This window comes from Cryptomeria japonica, chromosome 6, assembly GCF_030272615.1.
Source record: "Cryptomeria japonica chromosome 6, Sugi_1.0, whole genome shotgun sequence".
NCBI classification, from domain to species: Eukaryota; Viridiplantae; Streptophyta; class Pinopsida; order Cupressales; family Cupressaceae; genus Cryptomeria; species Cryptomeria japonica.
This window is the reverse complement of record NC_081410.1, coordinates 135,603,492-135,630,487: the sequence shown is the minus strand read 5'-3', so window position 1 is coordinate 135,630,487 and position 26,996 is coordinate 135,603,492. Positions and strand designations below refer to the sequence as shown.

At 42.9% G+C, this 26,996-nt stretch overlaps 1 protein-coding gene across 1 annotated transcript in view; it reads right to left on the bottom strand.

Moving 5' to 3' along the window:
* Nucleotides 1–534: 534 nt before the first annotated feature.
* LOC131044234 (uncharacterized) overlaps nucleotides 535–26,996 on the bottom strand; it is a 216,852-nt gene continuing 190,390 nt past the window's right edge. The window contains exons 8-10 of the mRNA XM_057977517.2: nucleotides 1,476–1,603; nucleotides 1,194–1,262; nucleotides 535–1,119 (exon numbers count right to left, since the gene is read on the bottom strand). Coding sequence (XP_057833500.1) covers nucleotides 1,101–1,119; nucleotides 1,194–1,262; nucleotides 1,476–1,603 — 216 coding nt within the window. The 3' untranslated portion in view covers nucleotides 535–1,100. The remainder of the gene's footprint in view (nucleotides 1,120–1,193; nucleotides 1,263–1,475; nucleotides 1,604–26,996) is intronic.

The window sequence follows — 26,996 nt, the reverse complement described above, 5'->3', positions numbered from 1 at the left end:
AATAGATTTTGCACCATTCAGTTAAAGCATATAAATCTTCATTGACTTTCCAATTAATTTAATTAAATTAAGAAAATTCATTCAGGATACATAAATCAAATCGGAATGTGAAGAAATTGAAAAATTGTTACCCTTGTTAAATGGGGAAAAGCTGTACCAAGCTTCAGAAATAGGCATACAGAGTAATGTTTTATCCTAATTGGTTCTAAACTATTCTTTATAAGAGGCTCTTACTATTATTAATTGTCACTCTAGAAATTTCTGGGATGTAATAGTAATCTGTAATCTAAACAATGGCATCAGCCCATCACTACTCTGCCTAATGTCCCATACTCTAAACTCTGAAAGTTACATCTTAATGTATAAAGAGGTTTGACCATTGGAGGTTTCCTCCATATTTGTAAAAGTGCAATTTCACCATTGATAAAGCCTATTTTAAAGGATAGTTAAGTTGCTCCTTGAACAGACAAATAAAAGCAAACATTTACGACAATTCAATATGGACGTAAGCTTTAAATACTAGAATCAGCAATCTTGTGTAGATGGTGCTTCTGTAATAAATGTTTATAGACATCAACCAGCACTGAATGCTGGATACAGAATAATATAATTGATGATGGTCTGTGAGAAAAATTGAACAAAACAATATCAGTAGATATCATATTATTCTGTTAGGGTAAGCTAAATGTCATCCGTATGGTCAATGTCTTGATGACATGTGAAAAAATAGCTGCTTTCAGGATTCTCCTACAGGCTGCAGCTGAAAAATATTTTCTGGTTTAAAAGGCCAATTAATCAATGCTTTAAAACAACGAAAGCTCTCTTCAGATTTGGAAGTAAACTCTCGAATGTCATTTCCATATATTCTATTGAAAAGTTTTCCTGGCTGTAGATTTCCACTTCATTTTCCAGAAGAAGAAATCATGTAAACACATCATACTCCTATTATGTGGAGTGAATACACCATATTGTATGGGCAATTGACTGCGAGGCATTTTACCACTGCAGATGTTTATGGAAAAATATAAAGCTGTTTTGGAGGTCCTTGAGACTGGAATTCCTGACAATTGCAATGACTGGCAAGCTAATGAGTACTGTCCTCAAGAAAGTTTAAGCTTCCTGCATCCAGATTAATGTGATTTTAGAATTCAAGCACAGTTCCTTCTAGACGTGGACAAGGAATTTCCACTCACCTTGTACCAACCAATAAGTCACGATCTTCTAGAACTGTTCTATAGAAGTCTCTCTGTCCATAAAGATCACTGGATTTCGCAGGAATACAGCAGCAACAAGTTAGCATACATGTTCAGAAATTCAAGAATGGGTCCTTGATTAGTTGGATTTGGTTATCTATGTTAAGACAAGTATAGTCATGCATGCATGTGCAAGAATGAGAAAGAAAAAAGAACAGAAAATAAAAGAGGAATAACTGTAAGTGGCTGTGGATGGAAGAGGAAAAAAGACAGGAAACTCACGCCAAGTCTGCTAATGTTTGACATTTAGTAATAGCCTTTCCCTCAGGAAGCTCGATAAAAGAATGATGATTGATCATCTCCTTCAAAGTATGTTTTGTATACTTTATACTATTGTCCCATAAAAGGCTCTGCAAATATGAACTTTGATTAAGTTTACGGCTGAAACTTGAAAACTAAATATCAAGAAAGATACATGTGCATTCTAAAAATACCTTGATTAATAGTTATGTTACTTCATTAAAAAGAAAATAAATAAAACTTGAAAATAAATTTTATCAGAGGATGCAATACAAAGCAAAACTATAGAGAAAAAAAGAACTGAAACATTTATGGTTTCATATAAATATGGTGATTTCCAAGAAACTAAATTATGCTTTCTCAGTAAGGAAGGAACATAAATTGTCCACTGCATGTGTGTAGTGGGGGGGTTTGTGGAAGCAGCGATGTGGGGATAGGTGATACATTTGCATGTGGGTGTGTCTGTGCATGTGGGTATGTATGTGTGTGTGTGGGCATGCGAATGTGAGTGAGTATACATATGTATGAGCCAACTCCATTGTGTAAAGGTTCTTTAAACTGTTCCATTTAGGCAGAGATGGTCATATCAAGTGTTTCATTGCTAGGAAGAAAATTCAGCTTAATAAATGTTACACAATACGTGAAAATTATCAACACTCTAGAGTCTAGAGCAGTCACTAACTTTATGCATCTTCCTGGTCAAGTATAGAGATAAACTACCAAAATTCAAGGGTTTTAGTATTTGCTGATAATCCCCTAGCTGTATCTCTCAATGTTACCCATTCCCTGTGTAACTCCTCCAACAGGGTAGCAGATGTATTACAACAGGCTACATTTTGAAGCCATGCAATTAGTAGAAAGGGTCCATCTTTTCAAGCAAAATGAATGAATATGGAGGACAAAGTCTCCAAGCTAATAGGATATATTAAAAGGCCACTGCGAGAAATTCAAGTCAAGCATGTAGTTCACACCCTTTGTACGATAAAAACAGGGAAGCATTGCAAAATCATCCTCTCCCAACTTGAGTGACACATCCCCCATGTCACCCACTTCCATGGTGGATGACTATGGAAGAAAAACCAATAAATAAATGAGATTAAACTAATTCAAAGAGGACAGAAAGAAGAGTCAATCTTGAGCCTGGGTGCAAACAATAGGAATTAAATGGATCTCAAGCCATTAATAAGGCATGGCGTAATGTGCCAAACCAAATTTATTTTTAATTTTTTTTACAAATGATTGAGGAAATGCCCAAACCGAAGTGCTCTACTTGTCTGTAATTTGCAAGTCTTAACAAGATGACAATATTAATGTCAAATCGTAAACAGATATTATGTTCATTAGCTCAAACGAAGGAAAAAGTGACAATTTCAAACGTAATCCAACTCAGAAAATTTTCTGATATACTTTATTATCAACTGGCAAAGGTCTTTCAACTCTGAGATCGGGGTGATTTTTCCTTAAACTAGGTAGCTGGCTGGAAGTGCTTCTGACCTGATGCATGTGCATAGGAATGCCTAAACGGAGTTTCATCTCTCATTTAAACCCTTCAACGCATGGCATCCAATATGCTGTAGTGCTGCTATAAAATGTGGTATAGCTGTTCCAGAAGAGCATGTAATGATGCTGTGATGTCTGTATAATGCTATATATTTTATTTCAAAACTATCTGCTGCAGGCTTTCCATGTCCCACACCACATAGGCAACAACAAGGTAGTGGCTAGGAGTCTTGAGGGTCGCACCCACCAAAAATTCAGGAAATATGTTTGTTTGTTTGTTTCCCACACCCCACACTACACTTCTATCTCCAATCGCCTTTAAAAGGGTGGCGTGCTGCCTTTTTTATAAGTGGTGACTGAAGTAAAGAGTCCTAATTGCAGGACCGTTCAAAGGTACTTTTTAAGCCTATGTTGTCTTTTAAGAAGCTTGCAATACTTCCTCAATAGCTGATCACTTTATTTGCTTCCCCCCAAAGACCATACGTCACTTCCCAGTAACCACATGGCTCTTAAAGTGGAGCAACCCCCTTTTCTCTTCAAACATCAGAAAAAGGGCTGGAAAGAAATGATTCTAAAGTCCTAGAAGCATTAGGACTCCTCCACAATGATCTACAACAGCTTAACAACAATTCCACACCTCATCTGTAAAAAATAGTACGACAGTCTCAAAGGTGTGGCTGAGACATTGGAGTATGCTGCAGCCTATTTAGGGTCTTTGTAAACTCCAAAAGTCCTCCCACTGAATTTAATTAAATTATTTCTTGTAAAAATCCAATTAATTGCGAATTGTGGTCTTGAGTAATTGGCCACTCTTTCCAATGTTTTATAATGTCTGTTTATTTATAGTGTCCTTGTGGCTTGGTAATATTGGGGATTGACAAAATTAATAAAGGGAGTTTGATATCTTTGCATTGAGTAGAGTCATGGATTTAACTATTTTGGCCATGGCTATTGTAAGAGACTGACGTCTGTGTCAAAGGTTGAGTCTCATTCACAGCGGAACTATAATTCCATGAGTATATCTTTTAAAGCCGACTTCTATTCAATATTGTGAGAAGTAAAAATGGAGTGGGGAATAAAACTGTTGACGAGGAAATTATTTTTGAGTAAAGGGCATGATATACAATCAATTCCATAAGAGTGGCTTCATATTTCATCTCCAGAATAATAAAGACATATTCACTATTCTGGGAGACCATTGGGTGCAACTCTAAACCAGACTAGAGAGTTTGCTATTGTCTTTGGGCTACGGGAGTCTCCTTTGGTTGATAGAACTTACATATTTGGTGGAGCGGCACATACAGACAACAACATCATTCCTAAGCATTTACCAACGTATGCCTTCTCACCTTCCAGTGTACAACGGCTCTGAGGAGATTGGAGTTTCGGCTGTCCAGGACTGATGTTTCTCATTATATGCATAGCAGTGATAGCGATGCTGGTGCTATCCATCCCATAGCAGTGGAGAAGTTATGCCAAGAAGATTTGCTGAAGCGCCTCCCAAAGCTGAAGCAAATACATATACCTTAAATCTCAGGAACCAGACAAAAGAGAAAGGTTGCTCATCAAAGGGAGTGTGTGATATGTGCTTGTGTAATGCTGTTCTATATGTAATGCTATCTGAAATTGTAATAAAGGGTCAAAGATTTGAATAACCGTGTTTTTTATTTATCCTTTGTTTCTTTGATAAGTTGCCCGTTTGGGTTTGGGCATCGGTTTGAAAAAAAATTGAAAAGGGGTTTGGGTTCGTTAGTACAGACACAATTTTAAAATTATATATATATATATATATATTATATTAAATTAAATAATAACAATATATATAATAATCAATGAATTTATAGTTCATATTGCGTTTAAAGTCGTCCTTAAAACAATAAAATATTAAATAAAATCATTCAATATATATAAACCTTCTTGTCACTCATAAATATCATAATAAAATTGTTCGTTAAGCTTATATACAATTGAATACATTAGTATTGGCAACCATGTAACATAGCGAATACAGATATATTTATAAATGGAATAAAGCTGGCGATTTTTTAAACAGACAAACTGGACCCCACACCTGGAGTGGACCCGGACTCGGGTTGAACCCAGACCAGTATTCAGGCTCCGGGTAGCGAACCCGGTAACTTAGTTTCTTTGTCATGTTACGATTTTGTATACAAGTTATAGAAACATATATGCGAAATCTAAAGCAAACTTAACAGCAGAATTGAATCTATTAACACAAGTTCAGAATTGAATATATCCTTCCGTATCTTTTGTGGAAGAAATTGGTATTTTGCTACTATTCATATTTAGGGAAATTTCAGTGGTATTAGAGCCAAAATGTTGCCAGCCTGTCAGCTACTAAGATTGATCACAGGAATGGAAGAAAAGGACAATGAAATTGAGGCCTCTAAAATTGCTAGATGGTATAGAAAGTTATCAAAAGTATAAGGATCTTCTAACCTTTCAAGAATATCTAAGACCAATAGGAAATATTATACCCATGAATGAGGAGATTATCAGAGTTTTTGACAAATATTCAGCTGAACTTGAGGACGTCAAAAGCCACTGAATCTTTTGATAGGTGCTACATAAGAAAAAGGGAAAAATAAATGAAGTCTGAATCAGAATCTCAAACAGAGTCAAAAGAAGGTCAAATTGTGCCTAGTGGAGAGGGAGTTGATGCTTGTAGAAAAACTGAAATGAATGAGAAAAGTAAAGAGCTGAAGCCATAAGGAACATTCTTGAAAGAAGAAAACTCAGAAGTTACCATTGAAGAAAGGGTAGAAAAGAAAGAGGAATCACTTGGTTGTGATTCGCAGATTAAAAATGATCACGGGAAAGACAAAAATCAGCCATATGAGGATATGGACAAGCAAGAATCAACTATTGCACCTACAAGTGGAGAATATATAAGTCTTCATGTTGACCACAAGGTTGAAGAAAATGCTTTCCCAGAGTTTGCCAAACAGCATTGATTGATCAGCTATGTGGAGGTATGTATCCTACTAATGTTATTGCATGAACCAACTCTACATCTTATTGGTAAGGAATCAATTTGTGATTTGGATAACTCGGATAGTAATGTTGTCCATACATATGAAATGAATGAATGAATGAATTTTTTTAATAACGTCCACGAGGCCAAACAGCCTATGGGACCCACGGATAGCTAGCAAAGCATGCGAAGCCCAAACAAACCCAAATGGAAAATTGTGACTACTAAACCTCTTTCTCTTTCTGCAACTTGGATCTTCTATTGTGTATCTTGGTTAGGAAATCTGCAACTCTAGTTATCTTTTCTTCGTCAAATAGGTTCGTCAAGGTGTTTACATTTAGTGTCTCAGCATAATTGATCTGAATGTCATTGTAGGCTAGATTACTCCATGATATAATGCCATTCTGTCTCCAACACCCCTTGAGTGCAATATCTACATCTTCTATCTTCCCATTCCTCTTTGGGTATCATCCATCTCCCTGTTTCACATCTAAGTTGATGTAAGCTGGTCCTTATTTGAGCAATTAGTGTTTCTGCCTTCCGCTTTATGTCCATTGCTATATAGTTTTTTTGTGTATGGTCATGTTGTTAGGCCGTAATTAGGAATAAAACTTTTAAGTTATTATTATGTCATTTTTGTTATGTTTGGAGTCGGCCATGTGGGTTCCTGTGTCAGTTACGACGGTTGGTACCTCGACCAACCGCCAAATAGTATATATTGCTATGTAGGGGAACCCCGACAATAATGTTGATGTACTGAACATTTTGGAATGCAATAAAGGATATATTTTTCTGCCATATTATTGTGACTGTTATTTAATCACTGCTCTGGATATAATTGTAATTGCTGGTTAGATGTTCTGTATGCATTTACTGTTTATTCCATGAACTTGAACAATTCATCGTAGGAAGCAAACATTTTGGCGCCGTTGCCTATTTGAATTCCGGAGATCAATATGGCGGCAAGCGGTAACCACTAATGGGCCGACCATTTCAACAACAGTTAATAGTCACTGAAGGTGATACACATGAAGAGCCCATGTAGATGGAAGTTAGGGAGGATCAATTGACGGAGGATTTGGTGGAACTGTGGGACGTTTCTGTCACCCAGTACGTGAAGAGGGAAGCTCGGGAGAGAGCGGTCCCTGAGAGCATGGTATGTGAGGAACTCATAGTAAATTCTGTCATGTTTTCTCTTCTGGGGAGCCTTCCTAAACTGCTGGCACAGAACCTCATTGAACGACAAGAGCAGAGGGAAGAAATTAGTCGAGAACGTCGTCGACAGCAAATCCTGCAGCAGTACGAAGAAAGGAGTCATAGGGAAGAGGAAGAGAGGGATACGAGCAGACGTCGTACCCCTTGCAATTAATGCCCCTGCGTCCCAACAAAGATTGACGACGTGACACCAACGGAGGAGTAGGTGAGGGGTCGGTACGAAGATCCCTACGTATCAGAGAACAAAACGAGTGAGACGTCAGCTGAGGGAGATTGGTGAAGGCTTGGAGAGTCCGGAAAGGTAGAGCAAGAGTTGGAGCCGTAGTCGGGAGAGGCAAAAATTGCGTACATGGAACTAGTTGGTAGAGGTTGTGAGCAACCTACCACTGCCGGACGTAGCGGAGGACAATCTTGCCGACTAGGCCACTCACTCGACGTCGAGTGAAGAGTTCGAAACTCAGTCCGAGAGCAATCCGTCAGAGCACTCCGACTGCGACGAAGGGGTTGTACGGGACCTGCAGGGTGAGGTTGCCGAACTCTTGGAGAATAACCTGTATCGAATTGGAAATCTATCCCTCCGGGAATACTCAAAAATAGGAGGGTCAGACCTAGAAACCTCGGGAAGGAGGGAGTATAGGAGTGAGGGTGACCAAAGCGCAGAGGACGCGGGTGGAGGCGTAGAAGGCTCGTGGATGGAGCAATACGGTCCGATCCGGTCGAACGCGTATGGTACCTTTCAGGTGGTACATAAAACCTTCCAGACAAAGACAATGGCACACACCCCAGAGAAACAAAAGCTTCCAAGATTCATGGGAGATGGGTTGGAGGACCCTGTATGACACTACAAGACATGCATAACCATTTGGGAGGCAAATGGCCAAGACGACCAGGATTACTGGTTGAAGGCATTTCCGGCCACCCTTTGAGGGATAGCAATTGATTGGTATATGGACCTTGATGCCTAGCATAAAACATCATGGAACAATTTGAAGAAGGCCTTCCAGGAGGAATTCAAACTCCTCCGTGACGACAATGAAATTGTGGCGGAGATTTACAATACCAAACAGGGAAAAAGTGAAAGTGTCCTGGCTTATAACCGAAGGTTGAAGGAACTATTGAACAAAATGGAGAACCAGCTGACAGATGGGTTGAAGAAGAGATGGTTTGTCGAAGGGCTGGTATCGTCCCTCAAGCGGAAGATGAAGGTGGTCCCTCCGCTATCATATGATGAAGCTTACAACCGAGCAATGGATATTGAAAGCGAGAGTAAAACATCGAAGGGGAAACGAAGGGCAAGTGATGATGACAGTATGGACGAAAGTAGCGACGACAAGTCCAAAACCGTACAAGCTCTTCGAAAAGACATGTTACAAATGATGAAGAAGTTGAAGGCTGATAAAGAAAGTGGCAGAGATGGCAAAGAACTCTGGTGCACCGACTGCCAGGCAGAAAGGCATACGAAGGGAACATGTTCAAAGAAAGCTTTTTTTGGCATCTGTCAGGTACTGTGCCATTCCACCAAGGAATGCCCGTACAATTTAAAAACACAGATCACACAAGTGCTCTATACTCAAGACGAGCAAGCTACTCCACTAGCCACACCATCTAAGCAATCAACAATTGTAGAGGCTTCACCAGGAGGATACCACAATAATCGGCGCGGGAACAACCGTTCCAATAATAACACGACAAGGAGCAAAATTCAGTACGATGCAAAAGGGCAGCCCATGATCCAATGTCGGAAATGTAATGAGTGGGGCCACTTTGCTCGGGAATAACAGAACAGGAACAATGGTGGAGGTTCGCTGTGCAAATGGTGTAGTCCTGGGAATCATGAGGACAGTGACTGCCCGAAACAAAAGGGATTAAATATGTTGGACGCGAAGGAGCTAGATGAGGAGGTACTGGCAATCACAAGATTGCAAAGTAAGAAGGCAGTGTACCCCGATTCCCATACGGAGAAGGAGAGACTCTGGGATGCAAAGGCCGATGTGGAATGCGCAATTGCGGAAGAACGTAGGGCCTCACACAATACTGCTAGTACCCCACTCCAGTTAGAGTCCGAGAAAACTATCATCAAATAGATGTTGCAAACCACTGTACCCGTACGTGTTTGACCTTCTGCAAACAATGCCACAATTGTAGATGGCTCTTACAAACATAGTCGGTGACAACATTGCCAACTAGGAACATTGTTAGATGGCAACAAATCCATCTGGCACAGACCCCATGGTGGCAACAAAATTATCTGGTATGACTACTACAGACCCCATGCTGCTCACCGTAAGCATTGGTTGGAAGCTGGCAGTGGTCGAGATGGAGATAATGGGACAAAAATTGACAAACACCATTGTTGACAGTGGCTCCAGAGTGAATGTGTTACCGGAGGAGACATGGAGGGGTCTGGGCAAGCCAACTCTCTGGCCACCAACATTCCACCTGGTTGGTGCCGACCAGCATGGAATCAAGCCCCTGGGGACACTCATGGCACAAAAAGTTGTTGGTACCCAAAACTTTTTCCTTGACTTTGTGGTCATACCATTGGAGAAAAAGGCCCATGACGCCCTTCTAGAGAGGGGTTGGTTGATTATGGTGAAGGCAAACCACAATTGGAAGAAAAACACACTCTCCATCGAGAGTGAAGGCTGAAAGTACGTGATTGACCTGAGGAATCAAGCTGTAAGTGAAGAATTGGCGTCGTCCGATGCGGACTCAGATGACTCGCACAATTTGGAATGGGGCTCACAGAACGGTAGGAAAAGGATGTAACTTGATGACGAGGGGGTTTTGGAATTGGAGGGATACTCAGAGGATGAAACAAGTTCCCTCGCCGGGCTCTTCCATTGGCAGATGGAAGACTACGAAGTATTTCACCCTGATTGCCACATGTTGCAGATATGCGAGATCGGGGAATCAAGTGCAAGTACGGAAGATGCAACTTTTCCCCCAGAGTACGGGGAGTACCATGAGGGGGTAGCACGGGTGGATGATACACCCGCACATCGGTTCGAACGGGACAAAGTCATCAAGTACGAGGAGTCCAACGTGAAGAAAGTGAATTTGGGGAATGATGCCGATCCGAAGGTAATCCTAGTCGGGGACGATTGGAACCCCGTGCTGAAAGTGGCGGCATTTAAAATTTTCCTAGAGTAGAAGGATGTGTTTGCATGGACGTACAAGGACCTGAAAGGGATACCCCTGGAACTATGCATACATAGAATACCTCTCGTACCCGGTGCTCAATCCGTACAAAGGAGGCCATACATAATGAATAAGAACTATGTAGCAAAGGTGAATGAAGAGATTGAAAAGATGCTGGAGGCCGAAATCATCTTTAAGGTAGAAACCAGCGAATGGGTATCGCCAATTGTCATCTCTCTCAAAAAGGAAGCAAACCAGATCAGGATATGTGTGGACTTCCGGTGTTTGAATGCGGTGACCATCAAGGATCCGTTCCCAATTCCGTTCACTAACAGCATTTTGGAGGTAGCAGGTCACGAAATTTACTTGTTCTTGGATGGATTTTCTGGATACAACCAAATCAGCATTGCCGAAGAAGAAAAACTGAAAACAACGTTTATAGTGGAGGATGGAGTATATGCATACAATCGCATGCTATTTAGACTGTGTAATGCTTCGACCACCTTCCAACGGATTATATTGCGCATCTTTGACGGGATGTCGGTTGGAAGCTTCGAGGCATTCTTGAATGATTGGTCTATCTACAGCAAGAAGGAAATTCATTTGAACGCACTCGGGGAGTGCATGGAGAGGTGTAGGCGGGCTCGACTAGCCCTCAACCCTAAGAAGTGTCGATTCATGGTATCGCAGGGTAAGTTGTTGGGGCATATTGTGTGCAAGGAAGGGTTGAAGACGGACCCCAACAAGGTAGGGGTAATTATAAAGATAGAGAGTCCCACGGATGTCACGGGGGTAAAATCTTTCCTGGGACATGTCAGCTATTATAGGAGATTTATCAAAAGTTTTGCACATGTGTTGTGTCCTTTAGAGAAGTTGACAAGAAAAGGTGAACCATTCATGTGGGGAGCAGAATAGGAGGAAGCATTCAAGGAATTAAAATCCCGATTGGTGAGTGCACCAATGTTGGCATACCCTGATTGGGACAAGGAGTTCCATGTCCAAGTGGACGCCTCCAACTTCACCATCGGTGCCACTCTGGCACAAGTAGGCATACAAGGGTTGGACCACCCTATTTTTTTTGCTAGCCGTCTGCTCTCCAAGGCCGAACGAAACTATAGTACAACAGAGAGGGAGGCTCTTGGGATGGTGTACCTACCTTTTGGCAACGCCATTCACCTTTTACGTAGACCATCAAGACCTGATGTACCTAGTGAACAAACCAATAATCCAAGGACGGGTGAGTCGATGGTTGCTATTGCTCCAAGAATTCATCTTTACAATCATCGTACGCCCTAGGAAGAGTCATGTAATAGCAGACCAGCTATCAAGAATCAAATCCAGAGAGCCTGGGGAAGGAGTAAATGAGGATTTTCCCGATGCCCACTTATTCCAAATAGCCGTACTACATCCTTGGTAAGAGAGCATTGGTGAGTACCTATCTACCTCGACGTTTCCACAGGACATGCCACCAGGGGAACGATGTAAGCTGGCACTGAAAAGTAAAACCTTTCAACTGATAAATGGCCTACTATACAAGATGGGACTAGACCAAATCTTGCGAAGATGTGTGATGCAGGAAGAAATTCCAAGTGTACTGAAGGAAGCTCATGACGGATTGGCCGAGGGTCACATGGGGCTTGATGCTACTGCACGTAAGGTATTGTTGGCAGGACTGTGGTGGCCGACCTTGCACACTGATGCGCATGAATGGGTGGTCGGATGTGACACATGCCAGCGTACGGGGAAGCCTCTTAAACGTGACTTCACGCCCCTATTCCCCTCCCAGCCGCAGGTTCTGTTTGAAAGATAGGGATTGGATTTCGTAGGACCTCTCAAGGTGAGCAATATGCATAGACATCGGTACATTGTGGTAGCCACGTAGTACCTGACAAAGTGGGCTGAGGCTCGAGCTCTGCCAGACAACACTGTCATATGTACGGCGAGGTTCCTGTATGGACAGATTGTGACTAGGTTCGGGATCCCAATTCAGATCACAAGTGATAGAGGGGTTCACTTTGTTAATCAGGTCATTCGAACAATGATGACCGAGTTTAAAATCTTTCACAACCTTTCAAGCCTGTACTACCCTTGAGCGAATGGCCAGGCAGAAGCCACAAATAAAGTGTTGGTGTCTATCATTTATAAATCCTGTGTAGTGGAACGAGAGGATTGGGAGGAATGTCTGCTAGCGGTACTATGGGCGTACAGTACCACGTACAAGGTGACCACGGGCCATACACCGTTCCAACTCATGTACGGCCAAGAGGCAGTGGTACCGACAAAGTACACTGTACCAAGCCTACGGATTGCTGTTGATAACAGGTTGGGAGATGAGGAGAGTTTGCATGCTCGACTTATGAACCTCACCAAGCTAGATGAACGTCGGATGATGGCACAATGGGCGACGGAAGTGGCCCAACATCGGCGGAAGTATTGGCACGACAAACTTCCATTTCGGACAGTTGGTCCTCAAGTACAACGGCCGCAACAAAATTCGTCCTGGGAAGTTCAAAGTTCGCTGGTTGGGGCCCTATAAGATTAGGGAAGTGGGGAAGAATGGAGCAGTGAAACTGTCTACCTTGGACGATAATCCAATTTGCGACCCTATCAACGACTCGAAATTGAAACTATATTGAGAATGTGATAAATCAATCCTATCAATCAACATGTTGGGATATGCCACAAAAGGAGGCTGGACCATTGGAAGAAGCAAAGAAGTAGAGGAGGACCCTGTGGTCGTTGCAGAACCTTACAGACACGACGAAGATTGGGCTAAGCCACTTACGTTAATGGAAGAGCAACTTGTACCAAAGCAAGTTGAAGGCATTGCCGTTTCCAAAATTCATAAGCACCTGACAAACACCTATTTTGGTGATTTGGCGACATGGATAAGGATCACAGGACACTGGCGAAAAAGGGCTCCGGACAAAGGTCTCCACGAAGGCTATATTGCATATGACATTGACGAAGAAGCGGAGGCTAAACAGAAGACGAAACTTGCCAAGAAGGAAGAGGAGCTAGTGGACTTGGAGGAGGAGGTCGACTTGGAAGAGTACGATGCAACCTTGGGACCGTGTTTGAAAATGGTATTAAAAGCTGAAGATTTTTTTTTGATAGTGCTACAACCTGGCGAGGCGGAAGTCGGCCCAAATGCACTTTACTGGGTAAGCGGGACCGCCACAAGTGGATGGCAAGAAAGTGACATGCAACAATATGGAGGTCGGTTTATAGATGGAAGTTATAAAGGGGTGGGACCAACACCATTGGTAGACAAAATATGGGACTTGGAATATGTGGGCATGTGTTGCCCTGAGGAATGTTATAGGAGACTATTGCACGTGTGTGCATGGCTTCATGACTTGGAGATTAGAGTTCGACCTCAGGAAGATCCTACTGGGGTAAAGAGAAAAATGGAGGATTCAGAGAGTGGAAGTGATGCTAAAGGACCAAGCAAAAGATTGAAGAAGGAAGTTAGCAAGAAAGCAAAGTCGAGGAGAAGAGTGAGACCGGTGGCAAAAAAAGCCAAGTTGTGCAAACAAATGAAAACGACAAAGGTGGGACCCGCCAAGGTACAACCAAGCAACCAAACAAGTGATCGGGGGAAGCAAGCATTCCAGTACCATGGCCACTTAAAAGGTACGAGGGTTGAAATTTAAATATATTTGCCAAGTTAAAAAATTAAAAGGGTATTTTAAAAGGAGAATACTAAAAATAGAAAAAGCAAGGCATGACTTAAAAATTAAAAGGAAGGGGTTAGGAGTTATTAAGAAATTAAAACAAAAGGTAAATATTATGAGATTTGCAAGGGAAAAATTGAAGGTGGTGAGAAGAAGAATATTTTATAAAAGATTATTGCAACTTACCCTAACCCTAAAAGTGCAATTTTTTTTTAAATCCCCCCGAGTGGCCATTTCCAACCAATTATACAGCCAGAGAGACCGAGGAAATCGCAGTAGCAGCATCGACGACAACAGAGGAAGGTCATACGGATCTGTACCATTGGAGGAAAACGGTCGGTACCATTTCCGTACGGAATTGAGGAGATTTGGAGGTACTGAAATCTTCATAGGCTATCGTACGAAAATTGAAGGAAGTCATCACGCAGGAAAAACCATACTATCCCTGTATGAAAATCACAATGGTAGGCATTTATGCAACGGGGAAAAGTTCATACGACATTTGTTCGAAAATTACAGAAACCAGAAAATTACAGGAAGTTCATACGGTTGTCATACAGAAATTGGAGAGAAAGGGCATCGTTTGACCAAAGGAGATCCGTACATCCGTACAAACGGAAATCAGGCAAGAGGTGAGAGTTCGTACAACATTCGTATGGAAATTCTAGGCGGACATAAAATCCGTACAGCCATGCAAATCAGATGCTAGGAGGTAGGAAGACGAGTTGCACAAATCCATACGGAATTAAGGAAAATGCGTACGGTTTTGGTTGAAAGGAAGAATCTGTACACTGGAAATCCGTACGGTGAGCACAAGGACTATGGCGAGAATTGTATGGAAAGGAGTTGGGACACCAAAAATCCATACATACCAAATTCGTACGGCTAGCACAACTTGAGAAAACAGGAAAACTTTTCGTACGCCAGAGATAGCTGGCGAAATTCAATTAATTGTAGAAATAGTTGGGGTAATGGTTTTGACAGCCACATTGTAGATTCGGCGAGAGAATTGACAAGGGAATTGCAACTTATAAAAATTGATCCAGGTATGCTGAGGATGAGTTTTGAGAACCCCAGTGACAAAGGTACAGTCATTTTCCCAGGAAACATGGCCACACTAGGAAGTTGCAAGGGGAAGAAGGTGCGGACGCGTGTGCAAAGAGATGAACCCGTGATTGTGCAATCTTTGACATGGGAGGGGTTGAGTGGCAGCGACTGTAGGGCATGGTGGGAGGAGATGAACGACACCAACATTATTAAAATGAATTTGAAGAGAGCAGGGGTCGACCACATTCTGGCCATGCTCGTCTTCAACATTAAGGAATTTGAGCTTGTACTGAAGGGAATGGTGGCAGGCTATGATCAACATACACACAGGTCCATGGTACAGTATGGGGGATGTCATCTCACAATTTCTTATTCCGCCACCGAGTTTCCTAGAATTTTTGGGATTCCAAACTAGGGCAGCCTTGTCATCAAAAGGAAGATGACATTGGAACAAAAGCAACAGTTGGTCCGACTGGTTTCCCGAGGGGACTTGACACAAGGCGACTAGGACAACATATGGAAATCTGGCAGTAGCCGCGGTGTGAAGCGGACATTTCTAGAGAACGCGAAATGGCGATGTATCATGGATATCATCAAAAGCAGACTCACAGGAACAAGTCGGGGATCAAACATCGCCGTGTGGATGTTGTACTTGATGAACGGGCTGTAGAATGGCACGGTCTTCAATTAGGCGTCATTCCTTTCTGAGCGCATCCGCGAATGTCTAGGGCTGCAGCACAAGGTTTTTTATATGTCACACCATGCCATTGCCATGTTTTTGGATGTTGTTAGTATAGGAGTGCCACTAGAGAAGAGGGGTGACTTGCAACCGTTCGTCCATAGTCGTCCACATGCTTTCTTTGAATTTTTCTTGCACATATTTCTTTAGTTCTCCATTGTTATTTGGGCAATCTTTTAAGTTAATGTCCCATTTATTCATCCACTTAATGTTTTGTTTCATCCATGTGCTCTTCCTTCTATCTAGTCTTTCTCCCGCTGCCAACTTTGTCCAGCAATGTACCTCCATGTTTTCTAGCCTCCTTAAGTAGCTTAGCAGCTGGAACATAGTTGATGCTTCAATAGGGAGATTGATTTCCCTTGTTTTCTTCAGCAGTGAAAGCAATACAAAAAATTGGTCATGCAGTGAGATTGATCTCCCTTGTTTTCTCTACATGATTACATTGGAGGAATTCTTGTATTTTCTTAAAGAGCTGATTGTAGAGTCTACAAGATTGAATAACAAGAAGATCCTACAATTTGATAATGTTTGGTTTGTCATAGATACTTCACCATGGAGTTGGTTGGAAGCAAAAAACCTTACAGCTAAGGAGGTGCAGGTATGGATCAGTTTTATGACAGCTAGGAGAACATGTGACTTTCAACTGGACAAACCTCATAGACCAATTGTTATGAAGAAGCAACCTACCTTGGAAGAAGATGCAATTAAGGACAGCGAAGACACTTTGAAGAGGCAGGAACATGATTCTGATTTTCTGAGTTTGACCAGCAATCCTTTGTTATCGCATGAGCTTTGCATTGTGGATGCTCAAGAGTGGATTGATAAGGATGAAGAATTTGTGGGACCCTGTTGTGACGTATTCACACATCGCCCCATTACAAATGGGGACCCCTACTTTTTTTGCTTTCTGGGGTTTGCTTTCTAGGTGTTTAGGGTTTGTTTGTTAGCCTTTGCATTTTGAGTGTCGCCAGGGGATCAATAGGATGGTAGGCTTTGCTTGAGCTAGGGGAGTCAGCAGGTGCCCCAGAATTAGGGTTTCTTTGAGAGTCTTCTTTAGGGCCTGGTTTTGCTCTTGTTGCTAATTGTGTCTTGCTTTGTGAGTGGGTATCATCCTTGAAGGTCTGAGTTAGGTCGAGTTGGTGAGTGATGAAGTTTGGAATGTCATCCTGATCTTCAAATGCCCTGAAATTTGGCTAAGTTTGGAATGCCCTGATCCTGAAATTTGGCTAAGTCTGGAATGTCCTGATCCTGAAATTTGACTAAGTCTAGAAAACTGAAGAATCCTCCAAAAACTAGATTTTGCAATATAACTCTTGGAGGTCCGAAACCACTCTCAAACATCCTGAAAGTATATATGGAATATAACTTAAAGTATAAGTGACATTTTCTTTCTTATACTTAAATGTTATATTCCATAAAATGATCCTGACGGAGAGTTCAAAAAGTCAAATTTCGCTCCTGACCCTTCCAAAGGGTCCAGAGCGAAATTCTCCATAAGACATTCTACTTTGACCAAAACCTAGAACTAACGCATTCCCAGGCTTGAATGAAGGAAAAAACGCTTGTTTGAATGAAGAAATGTGAAAATGAAGTCAGGATCTTGGCCAAGATTAGGAATTTCACTCCTGACCCTTCCAAAGGGTCCAGAGCGAAAATCTTTATAACTCTTGTTTTCCTCCTTATTTTGGCTAGGTGTTGGCTTGATGGGAGATGAATGGGTATGTTTTGCCTTGAGAGGGAGTTTGATTGATTTTGAAGAACAAGATTTTGGCCTAAAGGAGAATTTTGCTCCTGACCCTTCCAAAGGGTCCAGAGCGAAATTCATCATAAACCTCATTTGCTACCTTGTTTGACCTTGAAACCTTCTTCCTCAAGTGGAAAATGATCTAAGTTTGCTTCTTGAAGTGGTTTGAAGTTTGAAAAGTGAGTAATCTAGCCTAGAATGAGATTTTCGCTCCTGACCCTTCCAAAGGGTCCAGAGCGAAAATCTTCTTAAAGCTCATTTTTTCCTAAGAATGACTAAATTTTGATTTGCAGGGTATCTTGGAAGGAAGGATGGACATTCTTGTTGCCTTTGAAGTGTTTGAAAGCGTTGAGAAATGAAGGATTTTGGACCAAAAGAGAATTTCGCTCCTGACCCTTCCAAAGGGTCCAGAGCGAAATTCCCAAAGGCTCTTATTTTGCATTGAAGAAGGTCAAGTTTTTTGACATGGATGGAAGAAGAATAACTTGCTTTTGCCTCTTGAGGTTGTTTTGAACTGGAAAAAATGAAGAATTTAGCCCAAATGGAGAATTTCGCTCTTGACCCTTCCAAAGGGTCCAGAGCGAAAATCTCTATAAGAGACATTTCTTGCTTGGTTTGGTCAAATTGAGGTGTCCAAGACATGATGAAAGGAAGAATGAACATATTGAAATCCTTGGGCATGTTTAGAAGTTGTGAAAATGAAGGATTCTGGCCAAGAAAGGAAATTTCGCTCTTGACCCTTCCAAAGGGTCCAGAGCGAAATTCCTTGTAAACCTATTTTTAGCCTTTCTTGGACATGAAACTTTATTCCTAGCACAATGACACATGAAATCCTACCTTGCAAAGAAGTTTCAAGTTGAAAAAATGAAGATTTTTGGTCAAGATTGAGAATTTCGCTCCTGACCCTTCCAAAGGGTCGAGAGTGAATTTTCTCAAAACTTCTTTTTGCTATCCAAGTTTTGCTAAGTCAAGTGTGGGATAAGGTAAAATCAAGAAGGAATTGCCCCTGGGAGTGACTTGAAGTTGCAAGAAATCATGAAAGATGAAGGAATTGAGCCTAGAAGAAATTTTCGCTCCTGACCCTTCCAAAGGGTCCAGAGCGAAAATCCTCAAAGTCATCTTTTCTTCCAAATTTTGGACAAAACTAAACTTAGACAAGGGTGTGAGAAGGCATTTGGTTTGCCTTAGAGTGGATTTTGGTTGCTAAGAAGGAAAGTTTTGGAGCCTAATGAAAATTTCGCTCCTGACCCTTCCAAAGGGTCCAGAGCGAAATTTCTAAATTCTCCTTTTTCCTTGCAATTTAAGACAAGATTTTGGTTTTCATGACTTGGAGAGGAGTGAGGCAAGATGTTCTATGCCTTGGAGGTGATTTGAAGATGAAAGGATGGGAAAATTGTCCTAAAACCTGATTTTCGCTCCTGACCCTTCCAAAGGGTCCAGAGCGAAAATCCTAAAATCCCCTATTTTGCCTTGCAAAAACAAATCAAACTTGGATTGGGTGAAAGAAGAGGACTATTTCCTAGCCTTGAGTGGTGGATTCAAGATAAAATGATGGAGGAGTAAGCCCAATCAAAGAAAATCGCTCCTGACCCTCCCAAAGGGTCCAGGGCAAAATTCACATTTTTCACCTAATTTACTCATGTGAAATGCTAAAATTTGAAATGCAAGACTTTGATTAGGTCAAAACAAACATGAGCTCGCCTTCCGGAAGATCTTGGAGTCAAGAAAACAAGGTACTCAAGTCCTAATTAGAAAAATCGCTCCTGACCCTTCCAAAGGGTCCAGAGCGAAAAACACTAAAGATACCTTTTCCTTCAAAATTTGAGTAAAACTAGGCTTGGATTACAGTGAAAGAAGCTATTTAGAATGCCTTGGAGAGATTTGGACCTTCAAAAAATGTGAATTTTGAGCTCAAGAGAGAATTTCGCTCCTGACCCTTCCAAAGGATCCAGAGCGAAATTCTGGATAGGTCCTATCCCTGGCTAGGTTGTTGAGCAAAATTGACCTTTTTCGCCTTGTGAAGATCAAACCAATGCTAGTAAGTTGAGAAGTGGGTTCAAACTGATCGAATTTTGATGAACTGAAGTGAAGGAGATTGGAAAATTGGCCCGAGAGGTGAATTTCACTCCTGACCCTTCCAAAATTTTCCAGAGCGAAATTCTTAAAACCTCCATTTTTGCCCCAAATTTACATCAAGCTTGGTGTTGGTTGAGATTGAGGACGTCCTTGGGCATGTATCTAAGCAAGTACGGTTGCAAAGTGAGAACAATTTGAGCCAGGAATGCAAATTTCGCTCCTGACCCTTCCAGAGGGTCCAAGGCGAAATCCTTATAGGGCCTGTCCCTGGAAAGACTCTTTAAGCAAACTTCATTTTGATATCTTCTTGTTGATGATTTAAGGTAGGAAATACTATGTTGAAATGAATTTACTATGTGTCCTTAATCATCTCTTGTGGTTTGTCTTGCAGATGAAAGAAGACCAGGCCAGATCAAGGACAACCTCCACAAGACCAGACCAAGACAAGGACGACCTTCTCTAGTCCAGCATCAACAAGGACAACATTCTCCAGCCCGACATCAACAAGGACGACCTTCTCCAGCCCAACATGAACAAGGACGACCTCTTCCAGTCCAACATTTGAAGGAAAGACAAGGTGGCATCCCAGTCATCACTCCTCCAGTCAGGTTGGTCCACCTCAACGTGTCCAGATTCAATGTAACTGACTCATGGGAGATGGCACAAACTTCGATGTACCTACCCCGGTTCTCCATTGGTCGAATATTCCAGAGAAGACGTGTCCAAATAATGCAATTATTTCATTGACCAGAATTGAGTTTATTGTAACAAACCCTAATTAGGGTTTTCATTGTAAAATCTTGGCCATTGATCTCAAATTGATCTAAGCCATTGAATTGTATTGTGGGCACTATATAAGCCCTAGCTCTTCATTTGTAAAAGCTAATAGTTAGTCATTAATAGCTAGAAGGTTAATAGTTAGTTCATAGAGGTTAGAATAGCTAATGATTAATAGCAAATAGAATAGCAGTTAGAGTAGAATAGAAAGAGAAGGCAACGATTGTTGCCAAGATGTTGTTGTAAAAGACTTGTAACCATGGGGAAGAAGTTATGACAGGTGGCACATTTGGTTTTCAGTTGGAGACATCTCTTGAATCAGCACTTGTTGATGACCATCCACTCATGACAGGATAGAAGATTAAGATCTACGAAGACATCACACAAAGGCATAGGGAAAGGATTGATTTTCTGATTTGGAACAGCAGTCCCTTATCCTTGTAGAATCAAGAGTGGGCAGCCCGTATACATGAAGATGTTAAGCTTATAGAGTCTTCCAAGGTTGACACTCAAGTTTTGTGTGTTAAACATGAGGAATGTGTTGTGGATGCAAGCCACAAAGGTTCTGATTGTGTATGTCATACCATGGGGGATGTTAAGAAGATACAAGGTATGTGTGATGGATGGTTACAAAGAACTAGGAAAGAAAAGTTGCTGGTTGCCCAAGCAAAACAGAATCTATAAGGAATCCAGGAACACTACAATCATAGCTCAAGCAAGGCAAATCAGGAAAGGCTATTTTCATCCACTATTTCTTCCAAAAGAAGAGAACATGGAGATGGAGAATACAAATGATGAGGCCCTTGGGATGAGAAAGAAAGAAGAACTTGTAGTTGTGCATGAGCCATAAAAGACATATGATTCAGAAAATTCTATTAGGAGATCTAGTTGGCATCATGAAGTTCGTGCGTTTCCTGTTTTAGAGAACCCATTGAAGACTCAAATCATAGATGAGGTTCGAAAGGTTGAGCGCACACTTGGTGGGTTAGTCACTAGTGTTATTCCTACACATGTAGAGGGAGACATAAGTGAATGGGACATGATTATGAAAGATCCCCAACTAAAATCTATTGCCGGGAATAATCATTATGTTATGTTGTCATATTATGTTTATGTTGTCGTCGGTAATAATGAGTTATGGCAGTCAGTTAGTTAGTCGTCCCGAAGGGAAGTTGGACGGGACGGTTGGTCGCACCCCTTCGGGTATTATATATTGCATACCATTCCTTCTTAGTATCATCATGATAGTCGTATCTGGGTTTAATGTTATAGACACTTGATGTACATGGACTGTTGAATTAATACAGAGACTGGTTATTTAATATATTTCCATTATGTTCTGTGCATTTACTTTCTGCATTTAATCGTTTATTGTATGTGGCAAACAGTTGGCGCCGTTGCCTAGACATACTCGGGAAAGGAAGGAGCGGATGGTGTACGGACACGATGGGCCTACCTGTCGGTGAGATTAACCCAGAGGCCGACGACGCGCAAACGGAACAATCGTCGTGGGATGTAGAGCATGATGGCAAGAAGCGAAGGGGAAATTGAACCCTGTAATAATCCCGGCACACTGTTGATATAAATCGTGACCGAAAGGCAAAATAAAAAAAAAAAAAAAAAAATTGTGTACATGGTGTGTGCTTGCTATGTATGGAAGTGATTTATGCCAAATATACTAAATAAGAATAAAAATAAAAAGATACAAAGTGACGAATGGGAAGTGGCACAAAGAGCGTTGAATCTCAGACAACAAATAGAACGAAGGCGTAGACTAAGGCAGCTTGCCGAGGGACGACCAACTGAGGGGTTGCTCGAAGGGAACCCAGGAGGTGTCACGGAGGTTGTGGAGGCAGAGATAGACAGAGAGAATTACACGCTCTACATTGTCATAGGGTTGCTCGAAGGGAACCTAGGAGTCACGGAGGGTGCCGAAGGAGAACTCTACAGTTTGCCAAAATACCACCGTAGGGTAAGAAGTCGTGAAGAGTTGGTGGAACAAACAAGGTGAAGTCTAAACCTGATCGACGCTACCAGAGACCTACTAAAGAACTTGTCCATTTCGAAGGACAACCGGAGGGAGAGGACCGAAGGTGACGGTACGGCCGACGGTGCCGAGGGAGCACAGGGTACCGTACGGGAGACAATTTGTTCGGTTCGGGGTCAACAACCTTCTCCGGAGGACCCACGAGTGGAGGGTCAGGTGCAGGAGGCGGAGGTAGAGGATCACCAGGTACAAGCACACAAGGCACCAGAGGAGCGAGACCCAGCGGTGGGATGGCAAGTAAGCAGAAGCTGTTGAAGTTCAACGGCGATGGGAAGGAAGATCCCGTCCGCCATTGCCGCACTTGCGAAACCATATGGTTAGCGAACGGTGTTACTGACTAGGATGAATGGGTAACACAATTTCCAGCAACCTTAAGGGGAGTGGCCATCGACTGGTACTCAGATATGGATAAGGCCAAAGTTGGCACATGGCCCGACCTAAAGAAGGAGTTCAGGATAGAGTTCCGCCTCCTCAGAGACGACAATGAAATAGTAGCCGAAATCTATGGCACCAAGCAGAACAAGAACGAGACTGTCTGAGCCTATAGTCGGCGACTCAAGGAACTGTTTGGGAAAATGGAGAGTCAACCAGTGGATGGGTTGAAAAAGAGATGGTTCGTGGAGGGACCGAAACACTCCATCCGGAAGAAGATGAAAATTGTTCCACCAACCTCGTACAAAGATGCATATAATAGAGCGATGGATCTCGAGAGCGAGACCAAGACATCCAAGAAGAAAAAGAAGAAGGATAGCTCGTCCGAGGATGATGACTCTTCCGAGGGAAGCTTCAGCGATGGCGAGTCTGGCAAAAAGGTGCAAGCCCTGCAGAAGGATATGCTGAGGATGATGAAAGAGTTGAAGGTTATGAAGGGAGGTCCGAGCAAGACCGACGAAGGGGAGCTTTGGTGCACGGAATGTAAGACAGACGACCACACGAAAGGCTCCTGCCAAAAGAAGGCCTATTGTGATATATGCCAGTTGATGGGGCATCCCACCAGGGAATGCCCCTACAACATGAAAACATGAAACCAACAAGTATTGCTTACGCAAGAACAACCAACTACATCGGGCGGTATCGGCAGCTCCCAGGCGAACAACAATGCAACATCGGGAGGCTACCGAGATAACAAGTGGGGAGGACGAAACATCAATAACAATACAAGGAGTCGGATCCACTACGACTCCAAAGGCCGACCGATGGTACAATGCAGAGCGTGCAACCAGTGGGGGCACTTCGCTCGAGACTGCCCGAAGGGAGAGGCCACACAATATTTGTGCAAATGGTGCGGACCGGGAGACCATGAAGACGCCACTTGCCCAAAGTCCGACGTCAACTTGCTCAATATCGAGGAAACCAAAGAAGAGGAAGTGCTGGCCGTAACCCGCGACCAAGCCAGATACGCAATGTGCCCAGACCCGGAGACGGAGAAGCGAAGGGTACGGGAAGCATGGGAAGAAATTGAGAAAGAGATATGAGAAAGGGCGGAGGCGAAGGGTACGACGGGTACTTCCAGCCGATTGGAGGCGGAGGAGCCTATACTAAATCAAATTTTAAAACTGGAGGTGCCTGTGAAGGTACACGACCTCCTCCAGACGATGCCTCAATTACGAACGACATTGCTGAATAATCTCTCCCAACCACGCACCAATACCAACCACCGCACAATTGTTCCTGGGGGGCCTGCAATAGACCCCAGGCTGTTGGTAGTTAGCACTGGAAGGAACCCTACCATTGTGGAGATGGGTATCCTTGGCACCATTCTAACCGATACCATCATCGATGGTGGATCAGGAGTGAATGTTCTTCCAGAAGAAACCTGGCGGAAGCTTGGGAAGTCGACGCTGTGGCCATCTACATTCAATCTGCTGGGAGTAGATTAGCATGAAATCAAACCCATTGGGACACTGATGGGCCAACAAGTTACCATCGGGGTGCAACCCTTCATACTGGACTTCGTGGTAATCCCACTAAAGAAAAAAGGGTATGATGTGATCTTAGGGAGAGGGTGGCTGGTGGCACCCAAGGCCACCCACAACTGGAAGAAGAACACTCTGTCTATGGAGAATGGAGGAAGGAAGTTTATCATAGACCTTGGGACGCAGTTGGTTAGTGAGGAACTAGCATCATCTTCGGAATCAGAGGGTGAAGGAGAAGGCGACCTGAAGGACGAAGGACGAGGCTACAGGGAGCCCAACGACGAAGGGATTCTCAAACTAGGAGAGTGCTCCGAGGATGAGACAAGGTCATTGAACGAGCTCTTCCACTGGCAGATGGAGGATTACGGAATGTTCCAGAGCTACAAGCTCGAACTAGAGGAACTAGAGCAAGCAACAGAGGAGGTGTACCTATCGGAATACAGAGATTATTGGAAGGGAGACGCCCCAAACCTCGGTGACGTAGATAATCCCAAGATCAGTCGTGTCGGCAACGATTGGAACCCTGTGTGGAAGGCCGCAACCTTCAAAATCTTTAATCTTCTTATTCTTCTTATGTACGGGAAGGAGATCGTGGTTCCTGTAGAATTTATGGTTCCAGGTCTTCGGATGGCCATTGAAAATAGACTTGCCATCAACGGATCCAAATTGAAACCCTACCACGAGAAGCGTGCAGGGGACCTGAGAGGCCGGAAGGACACCCGAGAGTTCGGAGGGGGACCCGAGAGGATGGAAGGGGACTTGAGAGGCCGGGCAGGCGACTCGAGAGGCATGGGACCAAAGCGGGAGACTCTCGAGCGAGGCAAACCGAGAAGGATGAAGGGCGATCCCAGAGGCATGGGACCTGAGCCGAAGACTCTCGACAATTAGATTAGGAAAAAAAAAAAATTGAAAAAAAAAAAAAAATTGAAAAAAAAAAAAAAAATTGAGAAAAAAAGTGGAGCTCACCGACCTCGGAGGGTGTTCACCTATCGTATGGCCACTACCGTACACCTGCACGACCAAACAGTATCCACCGTACGACCTTCCCAGACACCGTACGACACCAAGCTTCGGGTGACCCCAGTCGCGGTACGGCTCAGCCACCGTACGACAGGCCACTCCATCGTACGACAGATAACCTCTGTACGGGCTTGGGACATTACAGTCTGTAGGCCTGAAGGAGCACGGCGACAACAGCAGCGATTTAAAAGAGGGTGAAAGGAAAAATAACACGGCATGACAGGGATAAATGGTGGTGATGGGTGGTAAAACCAAAAAAAAACGACGACCAGATTTAAAATCATTCGATGGAGTCTGGAGCTAGGATGCTGAAAATATTAGAGTGGAGAAGAAGGGTTTTGGCATCTTAAAATATCATAGAAATGATGTGCGCCATGGACTTTCGTATGGTTCTGAGGGTTGTAAATTGGTGTTGGTGGCAGGGGCACTGCCCCCAGACCCCTAGTTTATTTTTGAGCTACAATACACTTTTTGAGTTGGGCGAAGGGCATCAGAGAAGGCAAGGTAAGTGTTGGGTTGTCCCGTACTATGAGAAAGAAGCCTGAAGCTAAGTAGTGGCAGGGAAGCCATAAGCCGTGGAGGGAGACGGATTTGGAGGTTGTGAACAAACAGATTCTGAGGGAAGGCATTGTAGGCACGCGAAGTCATACGGCACCAGGGAGTTATTCAGTTTAGTTATCAACCTTTGGGGAGTGTGATGGAGGATTTGAGGCGTCTCCTAGCCTTTGTGCCCGAAGGTTGTGGCCCCTTTCCGGCATGAATGGTACGCTTTGAGGAACTTGGAGTATGTCTCGACTGGACAAGAGGTTGCCTTGGTGGATGCACAGAGGGCTCGGGAGGAGTTGACCACTAGGTTGGAGGCAGGAGTAGCGTGAGACTTAGCTCAGCGTACCCAGGAGTTGGATGCCGAGAGGGTAGCGCGGGTGGCTATTGAGGACAAATTGGCTTGGGAGACAATATCATTTGAGTAGCAGTTGGTGGAGGCTAAGACTGAAAAACGTGTTTTGCAGACAAGTTTGGTTTAGGCACAGGAGGACTATCCGCACTTGAGCATCGGATGGTAGCAGAAAAGGGTTTTTAGGCGAGGATGCAGCAGGTGTATGAGTTCCACGCTCGACTAGCATTCACAGTTCCTGCAGTTCTCTACCTTGGTTTTGTTTAATGTCATCTCTATTTTGTATTAAGTCGTTTGGAGACGACTTCTTTTCTTGGGGGGGATGATGTTGCCTGGAATAATCATTATGTTATGTTGTCATATTATGTTTATGTTGTCGTCGGTAATGAGTTACGACAGTCAGTTAGTTAGTCGTCCCGAAGGGCAGTTGGACGCGACGGTTGGTCGCACCCCTTCGGGTATTATATATTGCATACCGTTCCTTCTTAGTATCATCATGATAGTCGTATCTGGGTTTAATGTTATAAACTTGATGTACATGGACTGTTGAATTAATACAGAGACTGGTTATTTAATATATTTCCATTATGTTCTGTGCATTTACTTTCTGCATTTAATCGTTTAGCGTATGTGGTAAACAAAATCTGATCTGAATTTGCTGATAGTTTCAAATCTTAATCTTTGACCAGCGATGAGGATGATTGGATTTTGTTT